The following is a 12,036-nucleotide window of genomic DNA, read 5'->3' on the forward strand; positions in this document are numbered from 1 at the left end:
AGCTCACAATTTGATTAAAAAAAATGTTTTTTAAATATCTGTTTTTAAAATTATTATCCCTATTTTGATATGTGTGCTGAAAACCCTTAACATGTTGTTGTACACCAGCTGTACAGTCAAGTTAATTAGTGATGTTTGACAGAGCAGTAAATTGAGTGTTACATGGCTGTCAAAACACTGTGGTTTACTGTTACCCTCATTTTGAAAGAGATATGATGAACAACAACTGCCTGTCCTCTTCCTGAATTACCATGTACATCATATTCCAGGCTGCTTAATTTGTTTTATCAGTACATGCCTTCAGTTTTTGAGAATTTTCCACCTCAATAATAATAACCTGCAAAGTGGGATGTATTTTCTAGTTGAAGAGATCTTATACGGGTAATTATCTGATAAAGTGTCATGTTCTCGCATTTTCAGAGCAGAAAAAAAAAACCACTCCGTATTTCTTTTTTTTTTTTTTTTTTTTTCTGGAGGCATCTTCTTTCTCCAGCTTAAATCGTGATTTCATACGAGGAGTGTCTGATGAGATGAGACAGAAACCTTGTGGCCATGACTAATGCTACTGAGTCCAATTAAGCTGATGTACCCTCTGAATCAAATCACCCCGATATGATCTTGTCTGCCCATGCATAAATTTCCTTGTATCTCTGATTACTTGAGGAGGGGTGGAGTGAAGACGCGAGGCCTCACACAAATCACTGCAATGAATACGTCTGCATAGGTGGTGAACTTATTGTTTCTTCATCTCACTTGAAACCTGTCAAAACATCCAAGATTTAAATTAGAGGAGAGATAAAAAAATAAAAAATACAAATAAACGTGTCTGGAAATAAATTATGGAGGACAGCCATAAGAGCCAAGTGGAAGAAATACAAAGTTGTTGTTTTTTTTAGTTGGAAAATGAATAATCTTTCCAAATTAAGTGGTGCTTTACAAGCTGATTGGTGCTGCTGTCATCAAACTGTTGGGATTCCCTGTCACTACCGCACCACATCCTATAAGCCAGAATTTATGACTTAGTTAGGCTCTCTGAAGCCTGCAACAGCCCGCCAGTGAAATGATTGTTAGTCTAGAGGAAGTCATAAATCAAACCCAGTTTATCATTATCTATTAATACTGTGCCGCTCTCGCTCTGCCGCCCGTGCTTTCTCGCCTTCTCCCAGGACTAAACGATCTTATCTGAAAAGCGAAGGTGAAAGCGGTTCGTCAAAAGTTTCGATGGCCTGTGATTGATTTAGTCATCGCTCCGTGGTCTGCAGCTTGTGCTGACAGCTCTGAAGGTGGAACAGTGCCTTAATTGAGCTGAATACTTGGAGCTTAAAAGCTGCAGGCACAAAACCCACACAATTAGGAAGGACTAATGACATGGGGTATTGCCCATTATTTCTGCAAATAAGCCATAGGGGATTCAATACTTTGTATCATTAATTCTTCATTAGTGATTAGGTAGAGGAGCTTCAGTACTGGGCTGAACACCAGCATCTTCACATAACCTAGTTATGTGTTGTTAAACTGGATGTATAGAGATTATTTGAAGAGCGTTGCCTGAATTATTAATTTCTTTTTCTTTTGTCTTTTCAGAACCACGGCGGCATGCGTGTCCCTCACAACAATAAGCTGGGTGAGTCTTATTTTTCAAATGCTAACACTGTGTGCTCACTTTGTTAATTAGTAGTTTATACCGCACTGTAAGACAGATGGAACTGTATTGTTGTGTGCAAGTTGGGTGCCAGTACTTAAAGAAGCAAAAAGAAGAAAGGGGTAACACGTTTGTGTTTTCTGGCGGAAATCTGTCTTGGGCTAATGTGAAAAGCAGGATAATAGGATAATGTGAGAACTACAGCATCCAGTTAGAGAACTGCAGGCGTAGCCTTTTTGTTTTGAGAGCAATGGCTGTGGTAGCTGTAACTTTTGGCTTCAATCCCTTCATTAAGTCCTCTCAGATGTCTTTTTGGAACAGCCTGGGTACACTTTGAGCTTTCTGCTTCTCACAATAATACTCTGTCAAGCTTACAACTAAAGACGTCTGTTTGGAACTTTTTTCATCCTGACACCAGCGCCAGTGATTTTAAATTAGACAAATAAAGTCTCCTTCAGACACTGAGTTAATAAAATCAGCGGCATGTATTTGTCTGAAAACTCAGTATCGTTAAAGTGCAGTTAAATATATCATTAAACACTGAATTTCATCAGTATTACACATACTCACATACTCACCAATGACATTCAGAATGATGCAGTCTGTTCGATGTGGATATTTTTTGTTTGAATGAGAAAGATATTTCTGCATGATAGCCAAGATGTGCTCCGAATCGGGATTAGTTGTGGACTATGATTTGAATGTAAATAATATCCTATATCACAGTTGTATAAGCCTCAAATTTAAAAACATAGGCTGCGACTTTCTAAAACTGAACTGTACAAATACCGGTTGCATGGCTTGTGAACTGGTAAATCATAAACAGCAGATCAGCAACGTGTATCAATAATTTTGCTTCATCTGTGACTCTGATGCTGATCAATTAAAAATGCATTGGTCTGGAAATCTCTATTTCAAACCATTTCAAACCACTGGCATAAAAAAAATGATGGTGTATACTCCAATCGATTAACTTCACCTTTTTTTGTCAAAGGCATTTTTAAATTTGGGTGTCTGATATTTGCTGCACTCTGTTAATATCAGGCACAGTTTTCAAAACAGGGGGGGAGAAAAACATGGAAGTATTTGGGAAAAATATTTGAAATCTATATATTTACTAATACATATCTGCTCTAAAGAATAGTGGCGTATTTTTAGGCAGTATATCTGCCACTTATTACCTGACATGTATAATGTACAATGTGTGAGAGCACTGTAACAGACAGAAAGGGGTAGAGAGTGTCCACTGACTGCAGAGATGGCATTTTTAGTGACTTGTGGCAGATAGAGTAACAATAAAAGATAAATTTTTAGGGTAAAAATGGATATGGGGAGGGGCAGTGGGGCAAGAGGTGGGGTTCTCTCTGCTGAAGTAACAACAAATCAGTCATGACAACAGAGTGCCACTGAGTCTTTACGAGCAGAGGCCGGTGATAAATATGGTATCAAATGTTTTGAAAGGAGCTGAGGCATTTTATTATAGTTATTTGATATTTTATGTGTCAACCAATGGCACTGTAGTAGAATGTCAGATGGATTGAAACAGAACTAAAACTGAAATGAATAAAATGGCACAGGACAAAAAGATTACAATTTGTACAGGAGGCAAGTACCTGTAAATTAGCGCCAGAAATTAAAACAGAAATCTTCTCATCAAACACATGGAGACTCATTTTTAAAGAAAAAAGAAAGAAGTTGACTTGAGTTTCCCTGTTGTGTTGAAACTTCACTTGTTCACATTGGATTACAGTTGAACTATACAGAAATAAAAACAGCAGCGTACAATATGCACTAAAAAAAGCTAACATTTTGTTTTATTTTGTGCTCATGAATCCAGTACTGTAATATGTATAATTTTGTGTTGTGGATAGGCCTGTCGCGATAAACGATAAATCAATTAATCGCACGATAAATTAAACCTACCGCCCTCATTTTAATTATCGGCTTTATCGTCTCTTCCCGCCTTTTTTTTTCTTTCTGTTGATGACACAGAATGAAAAAAGGCTCAGCTCCAGTGCTCTCCACTTCCTCATTTCCTTAGTGTAATGCCCAGGCACACTACACGAGTTGTCGGCCCATTTTTAAAACCTGAGAGACACATTAGCCGACAGAAATCCTAGGTATAACGGTTCAATCGGGTTCAATCGTGCCGTGTGGTGTCCAGCCACAAAGGCACAAAATAACGAGTCCAGTTAACTAATTTTAAATTCGGGCATTAATCAATGCTTTACTAGAATCTACCTGTGATGCATGTGGTTAGAGTCAGCATAAAGTCCTGACTGAATGAAAATCATTATAACCTATTTATGTCACGTTAACAAAGAACAGCTGAAAACTTACCGGGTTTATCAACTGCGGTAGCAATTTGGCTCCAACTCCTCCCCTTGTCATTTCTATATTCTTTGCACGAAATATTGAATAAATATTAATGTTGTTTCCACATATCATCTCCGATGTCCGCTGGATTTTGGGTTGCGTCGTGTCAGCTGTTTGGGATTCCCCTCAGTAATTTCCCTCAGAAAGCACGGAGGAGAATCCGCGCTTTCTGATTGGCTACCTGTCACATTCAGCTTTAAGATCCCAGTCGGGGAAAACCCCTGATTTAGATCGGAGCGGTCACCACGATCTACCGTAACCCACCACACACTACAGGATGATCGGTTACGAAATTACCAGCACACCGTTCTAAGAACGGCCAAGATTATCGTAAGGGGAAAATAGTGGCAAAAAATCGTGTAGTGTGAACTACTGCATTAGGTAGTCGGATGTGCCCATCTTCTCTTACATATAGTGATTACTGAAGGGCAATATAGTATACAGACTTGATAATCTGCACTCTTTTGGTTGAATGCAGTATTTATTTGCACTTTCGTTTTACATTGCTTAGTTTTTATTCAAGTACGTTTTTTGTTAATGGAGACAGAGAATGCATTTTTTTTTGTTTTTGGTTGTTTTGTTTATTTAGTTCATCAGTTCCAGTGTTATGTGTTCTTTTGAAAATAAAGTGCATCTATGTATGGCAGGAAATCGCATGCATTATTACGTAATTTACATTAAGTCAGTGTCAAAAGGTCTTGACCAATATTATCGTTTATCAGAATAATTTTTTAGACAATCGCTCAGCAAAATTTGTTATCATGACAGGCCTAGTTGTGGCTTGGTTGTATGGTTGTACAAAACTACGTGTATATGTTTTCATTTGGCTTCTTGCAATGATGGCTTATACAATGGGGTCTTAGGGCTATGGTACATAATTGGAAAAAAAAAGAAATTTCCACCCCAAATATCCAAAACTTTAAATAAATGTAATTTCACATATTCACAAGAAAAAAAATACTAATACCCAGAATTTGTGAGAAATCATAATGTACCGTCATTAAAAGGCTTGAATATTAAAACAAATATTCTCTGTCAATATAAAACTATTTTCAACAAGACACGCCAGAAGACCTCCGAGACTGACATGGTAAAAATAGGGGATGCACATCTCGATATTTTCCAAAGTGTAAGTGAAACATCCTGGGTCTTTCCCGGCATCAGAACATCTCCCAGATGCAGCCATGCCACAGCTTCTTCCTCTCCGTCTCAGGCATGTATTCTGGATCTAGTTTGAAGTTTGATGGCATGTCTGCACCTGGGAGATGTTGTTTAGTTCTGAAACAGGAAAATAGTCTGAGTGTACCATTTACCCTTTGGAAGATATCCAGGTGTGCGTCTCATAAAATTAACCACTTATACATTAAAGCACATCTGTAACCTTCTAAAACTTATGAATTTTTAATTCATGCCAATTTCTGACTTTAGAATGTCAGAAAATGTCAAAGTTCTATAATTGCAAAATTATGCATTGAGTCATGAAAAATTATATATATTTTTCTTTCATATTTACATCGTTTCAACACAAAAAGATGTCTGGCAATAAAAAACAAATGTTTTTTATTGACTTTTAATAGGACCAAAATCGACTTACTTGCTTCACCTAATTATTGCAATTCAGAAAAGAAAAGAATAGTAGTTTCTAGAGACTGGTATCTTTGATTATGTGCTTTGTATTCATCATAATGACATCTCTACTGTATTGCGTCTGATTGTCATTATTGTATTTAATGTTTGACCTGAATTTCCTGGCAGAAGGAATTTGCTATAGAAGTAATATTTAAAGAAACGATTATTTCTTACAATTTCTTAGCAGAACATTATGCTTGTAGATATTCAGCGCAACATTTTAGCATCAACTGGACAGCAAGAACGACATTTATAAGGGAACAAGAAGATCTCAGTTCATACCAATTATGTTTCAGGAAGCTCATAGCATCACCAGAAAAAGAAAACTTTTTGTTGCCCATTTTTTTTGGACCTCTGCCCTTCCCCTCAACTAGGTCACAACAAACACAAAAGCAACTTCTTAAGTCTCTCATTTGGCACCTCAGCACAGAGAGGAAATACAAACAGCCATCTGAGAACTGGAGCTGCATTCTCTAACACCCTCATCGTCGCTCCCTTTGTTATAGCTCAAAAGAATCCTGCTGAGAGTGTTGTTTATGTGGTAGGAATGAAATAAAGGCAGAGTTCCCTTTGACTTATCAGTATCAAATGGAATACCCAGCTTGTTTGCTTTTAAAAGAGGTTATGTCTAACAAGGTGCCTGGGCTGGCCACATCCTTCCAATAATTTGACTTCAGCGGGAGGACAATGCTTGATTTACTTTTTTACATGCATAAGTGCTAATTTACACAAAGAAAATGGATATCAAGTCAAAGATCACAAGATTTTTTTTTATCTTCTTAAGATAAAATTTGTCTTTGATTTTTTTTAACTTCATACTGTTAAAAATGTAAAATATGTATGTACACTATTACTCCATTTACAGTTTATTAAAAAATTAGATGTCGGTATTATTTTATACCCTTTTCAATAATGGACTGAAAAATCTTTTTTGCCTCCTCAGCAATCAAACCCTAATACTTTGATAATTACTGAGCAGCTTTTTACATAATTACTGTGGTATTTAGAATTTTTATTTTTGCCATAAACCTTCAAGACTTTGAAGTTGGATGGCCTCCTTGCCATCTCCCTAATCTTTTAGCTCCCTTCCCAGATTTTCTTTCAGATTTAAAGTGATATTCCTGCTGGACTGATCAAAAATGTTAATGTTTCTTCCAGTCAGACGAAACATTTGTGAAAATGAAAATATAACTTTAGAACCTAAATGTGTGGTTAAAATAATTTTGTTTTGGCTTTAATTCATGTATACCAAACATCAGTCATACTACACTCAGCTTTAACATTATTTCTAGCGTTTTACATATAATTAGCAAAAATAACAAGCTTGCAATTGCCCCACATAAATTGATTTGAGGCACAGCTTATAGTACAATCTGAGCACACAATGCACTTAGCATTTAGTGTTTTGTGACTACTAAGATACTGTAAGTTGTTTTAATTGGCTTTAAAATATGCTACTTGGAGGTCAGAGGTCAGTATAAATGCCTAAGGCTCTTGTCTCGAATATTGTGTCCCAGTTATTTGTCAAACGTCTTCAGGCATAAAGTCCCTGTGTTGTTTATTTGGCATTCTTTGCAATTAGAACCAGAATCTCAGCTTATTATAACAGTGCTTCAAGACATCTGTGAAGCTTGTAAGAAGTTAAACAGTCAAACCAGAGCTTTGTAGAGAACAAAGCCTTAAAGTTGACATATTGGCAATGAGGTATTAACGGGTATTTAGCCATGCTGGCAGGAAGCTATAGTGGGGACTGGAGACAGAGGACTCATTAACTCCTTTTGCATGTTTTAATGAAAAAAAACACAATCATAGGCTGGATTTTTGCCTAATTGTAGAGTTAAAAATAAAGCCACATGTTTTGGTTTTACTGGTTGAAATATTCCTGCTGTCTTCTTCTGCTTGTGTCCTCTGTGACACGTCCGAACCAATTCATCTTTAATCATATGACTTCAATGATGATTTTGATTTTAAATGGTAGCCCAAAGAAAGATTTGACACAGTGGCAAATAAAACTGGTGAATTGTCTTTCCCTCGGTTAAAAGAAATGCTGTCAGATTCATTTTAAACTATTTTCTTTACAAGTAAATTTTGCTTGCTGTTTTCAGGTATAAAGAATTATTTATTTCTCTTTTTTTTTAAATGGAGCTTTGTGAATGTTGCAGCTGGGCTGACCTCATTCTTCTTAAAGGTCAATGAAAAATGTTTCAGTAGGAGTTCTCCTTGAAAGCTAACAAAGCCATGTCTGGTTCTGTGTACATCAATTATCACATCCATTATTTCATCAATGGTTTCAGATTGTTTCTTTGCTGTTTACATGACCCAGATGACTGTGGATTGAGACTACTTTAAGAAACCATTGAAATATAAGTGATGCAGTCTTTGCAACAATTGTTTAAAAGAGATTCTTTGCACAACCAACTAAATAGTGTCTTTACATGATCACTGTCAGTAAACTAAGATGAAGTATTTGCCAAATATGGACAAAAAGTAGAATATGGGAAGAAATGTCTATATTGCAATTGTTTTCATGTCTGTCCATCCATCCCTTTTATAGCTGTCCTATCCAAAAATGTCTTTTGACTTTCAGAATTTTTGAATTTTGAGTCTGGGAAAGTATAAAACTTGGAACTTAAAAAGATGTCGATCTGTAGCTGTGTTATAATGGCAGATTGATTTCCTTTGACATAAAACGTATTATGAATTAATTAGCAATATTGAACATGTTAGGCAGACAATAATCACTATATTTGTTTTTTCATTTTCACTTCTCTTCATGGTACACAACATGCGTCACAGTGCCCATTTTCTGCTATGCTGCTGAATGTTGGGCACAAACTAAAAAGGAACAGTTTTCATCTATTCATATTCAGCTGCATAGTCTTATTAAAAATGCAGCACGGTTCATCTCAGCAAATCTGGGAGAAAGAAAGAAAGAAGAAAAACCTTGGAGAGCATATTCTACCTGAATGCCTGGGGAGAAGAAATCATTCACCCAGCTGCAATAAAATAAAAAGGCTTTTTTTCAAATATAAGTGTTAAAACCTGCTGAGATGCATATCCTTTCCAATTGTGCCAAAGGCCCTATAGAATATAACCTTCTCACAGCATAGTCAATAAATTGAATCAGAAATGATATTTTATATTTTTTATACAACAGCTGGTGTGTGGACATGGATTGTAGCAAAACAGCAAAAACTGTGAATCTTCTATTAAATATCCAGACCACACGTTTTTAGCTTATTGGATTTCTTCTATTTTAAAATGTGATATTAATATTATTGGACTATGTGCATGGCAATAAAAAAAAACTGTCATTTTACTAAATGAGCACTAATTGCCCTCATACATCATTGAATTATGACCTGTGTCAGTAATTTGTAGCATAAACACAGCTGCTTCATGGAAGTTTCAGAGGTTTAATAGTCAACAAACAAACATCATCACTAGACAGTAGAGGTGTACAATACTGCATATTTTGGTATTGATCCAATACCTCGTAAACATAGCACCAGTATCGCCGATGCTGATTCTTATATCGATACTTTTAAGTGAAGAAGATGGAGATGCAGCAAAAGGAGGCTACAAAGTCTTCAATGGAAAGCCGATGCACACAGCATCTTTTCCCTGTTTGTAAAAAAAAAAAGTCATAAACCACGGCTGTTGTTTTTGTCCCACTTTATGTGCTACTTTATTTTGATCTAGTCAGAAAAGGATTTTTAATAACTAAAATCTACTTGTTTTTGCGATTTATAAAATAATGTCAGAAGAGGTGGTAATAGTTTTTGTAAGAAACTGGTTGAACTTGTGAGAGTCATTGACTACGTGTCACTTGCTCACTCACCAACCCTGTGATTCATGTGAGTCACTGACCCTGAATGCATTTAGCATGTTTCAAGATTTAAATAGCCATAAAACTTTCTAAGTCGAGGTTTCAAGCCCTGATTGTAAATATAGAAATAAATACTTGCTGAAGCCGCTGAGTGTTGTTTTTACCACTTAACATACGCGACTCAACATTGATTCCTTTATTACTGCTGCTTGTCTTCTTTTTTATATACTTTATCTTAAAGTCCTTATTAGTCTTGCACTAAGGAGACAAGCCTTCTGTAATCTGCAACATGTTTTTGAATTAGCTACTCAGTTTTCTTATACTGTGATCTGTGCACTCCTCACCTCACTAGGCTGCATATGCTACACTTGTCCCTGGGTGTTTTTTCACGTGGACAAGCTTCAAGGATGCTGAAAGAGTTAATGTCCCTGCAAAGGCTTATGAGCCTGAAACTCTTCAGTCAGTCAGAAGTGAAGAAGCCCTTCAGATGAGGGGTGAAAAGCCTTTAAGAACCAGGAAAAGAAATTGCAGCTACCCTCTATTCAGGCACTTAAAAGTAAACTCGTGCTATTTGAATTTATGGAGTGTGGCACCAAATAGATGTTTAGAGTTGCTGGTGTGGGAAAATAAATGACTGGGAGATTTCTTTATCCTGGAGATAAAAAGAAATGTGCATAGGCGAACAGAGTGAACTGAAGTTTTAAGAGGATTTTTGTAAGAGTTTATATTTTTGCGATTTTATATTTTCATAGTTTGTTTTTTTTTTTACTTTCTGAAGCCCCCCAAGTTTTAAGCTCTCCTTTCTTATTTTGGTTTCATGTTATTTGGAGATGTACCCAAAAACTCGGTGCAGCCTCAAATTTGCCTATTTTCAGCTTGAGTGAATCCGCCATATTATTAGCTTTAATAAAATCTGCATTCCAAGCCAAACTCAGCCAGCCGTTGTGAGAAATACCAGAAGCCCTGGCTACATATACCATAAGAAGCATTAAATCATGCATTCTTTTGAATTCTTCTTTTTAAAGAAAATAGTTATCATTTAAACCATGATCCATACTCTTTCAACTAATCCACGGGTTTTAGGAGTGATAAATGGACTTCATAGGCAAAAACTGGAATCTGTTAAGAATTAATTGCTTGGACTCCCTGAATTATTGATGCTAAGTGAGGTTCCAGGGTTGAGTTCAGCATTCATTAGTCTACAGAATATTCAGGCAAAAAGTCTTGAACTCTAGAGAACCTCAAATAAATGTAATTATCATGGGCTGGAAGCAGTTTTTTTGTCCTTATTTAGCCAATGCAGTGCTTTCACACAACACACATATACACGCACATATATATATATATATATATATATATATATATATATATATATATATATATATATATATATATATATAAATTGAAAACCTGTCTTTGTCTTCCTCTTTTCTTCCTGTGATGTCTCGACTGATTCTGCTTCTTCTCCCTGCTGATTCCTTTTCTTCATTTTACTCAATTTCGGTTTGCTTCCTCCTTGATATTTTGTTCTCTGTGTTTTATTGGTTGATATTTGTGATATTGATTTTTATTTTTCTGCAGCATGCTGAAACTTAAATACACTATGCTCTGTATTGATCTTTTGCAAGGCAATTAAAAGTATGTATTAACAGAAGAAGGCGGCTGATAGAAAATCATTGCACTTACCGCTTGATCCATAGGCTTGTGCCACATGAGATGAGTGTCAGTGGGAGGGAAATAAATCGTTTTTATATCTACATCAAACTTTTAACAATTCCCCCCAAAATGTAATGTGCTAAATATAAGCTTTAAGACTTTAACTTCCTAAATCTTTTATTCTCAATAACATGATTTTACTGTCTTTCTCGCCTGCACTGTCTTGAACATGATGTGGGGAAAAAATAGAAGCTGACTTTTAAGGTGAGAGATAATTCTGGACCATCTTGTCTCCTGGAGTCCAATCATATGAGGCATTGGAGTGAATCAGGTTTTCACTCCAGCACAATCGCCTACTGGATTGGGAATAGTATGGAAATAAGCTATTGACATCCTTTCACTTCTCTGTCTGTGTGCATGCAAAGACATGCTGTGGACCTGATTTGCTCCCACAACAGCCTAATGGCCCCATCCACTGAATCTTATCCATCAGGCTTTCTGCAGACATTTATCATGAAAATTGTTCTACTTATCCACTTTTTGCACCCAGACTCGTCATTACTCTTGCAGAATTGTGAGCCGGAGTTGAATGAGTTTTGCATGTTTGCAGTTCCTTCCCAGATAGCATTTTCGGGCTGTGTGGATGCTAATACTCTAAGCTAAAATAAACCATTCCCATGACTACACACACCTACTTTTTGAGTCCCTGGAGGTCGGTGCAGCCTCATCTCTTCTACCACTTGGCGACATCTGGAATCTGCTCTAAGGAAGTGTCACTATCAATTTGCGTCAGAGGTGACAACACTGCATCACAAGTGGCCTGGAAAATATAGTCTTTCTTTACATACGATCACTTAGAAAAACAGATACTTTGTAGACGATTAGTCCCGGTTCACTCTTCAGT

General features: G+C 36.4%; 1 protein-coding gene across 1 annotated transcript in view; it reads left to right on the plus strand.

The window, feature by feature from the left end:
• The window catches only part of b3glcta (beta 3-glucosyltransferase a), a 90,431-nt gene that overhangs the window by 38,076 nt on the left and 40,319 nt on the right, over positions 1-12,036 (plus strand). Inside the window, exon 3 of the mRNA XM_008426260.3 lies at positions 1,585-1,624. Within this exon, the coding sequence (XP_008424482.2) occupies positions 1,585-1,624 (40 nt within the window). The remainder of the gene's footprint in view (positions 1-1,584; positions 1,625-12,036) is intronic.

Source organism: Poecilia reticulata, chromosome 13, assembly GCF_904066995.2.
Source record: "Poecilia reticulata chromosome 13, P_reticulata-male-v2, whole genome shotgun sequence".
NCBI lineage: Eukaryota > Metazoa > Chordata > Actinopteri > Cyprinodontiformes > Poeciliidae > Poecilia > Poecilia reticulata.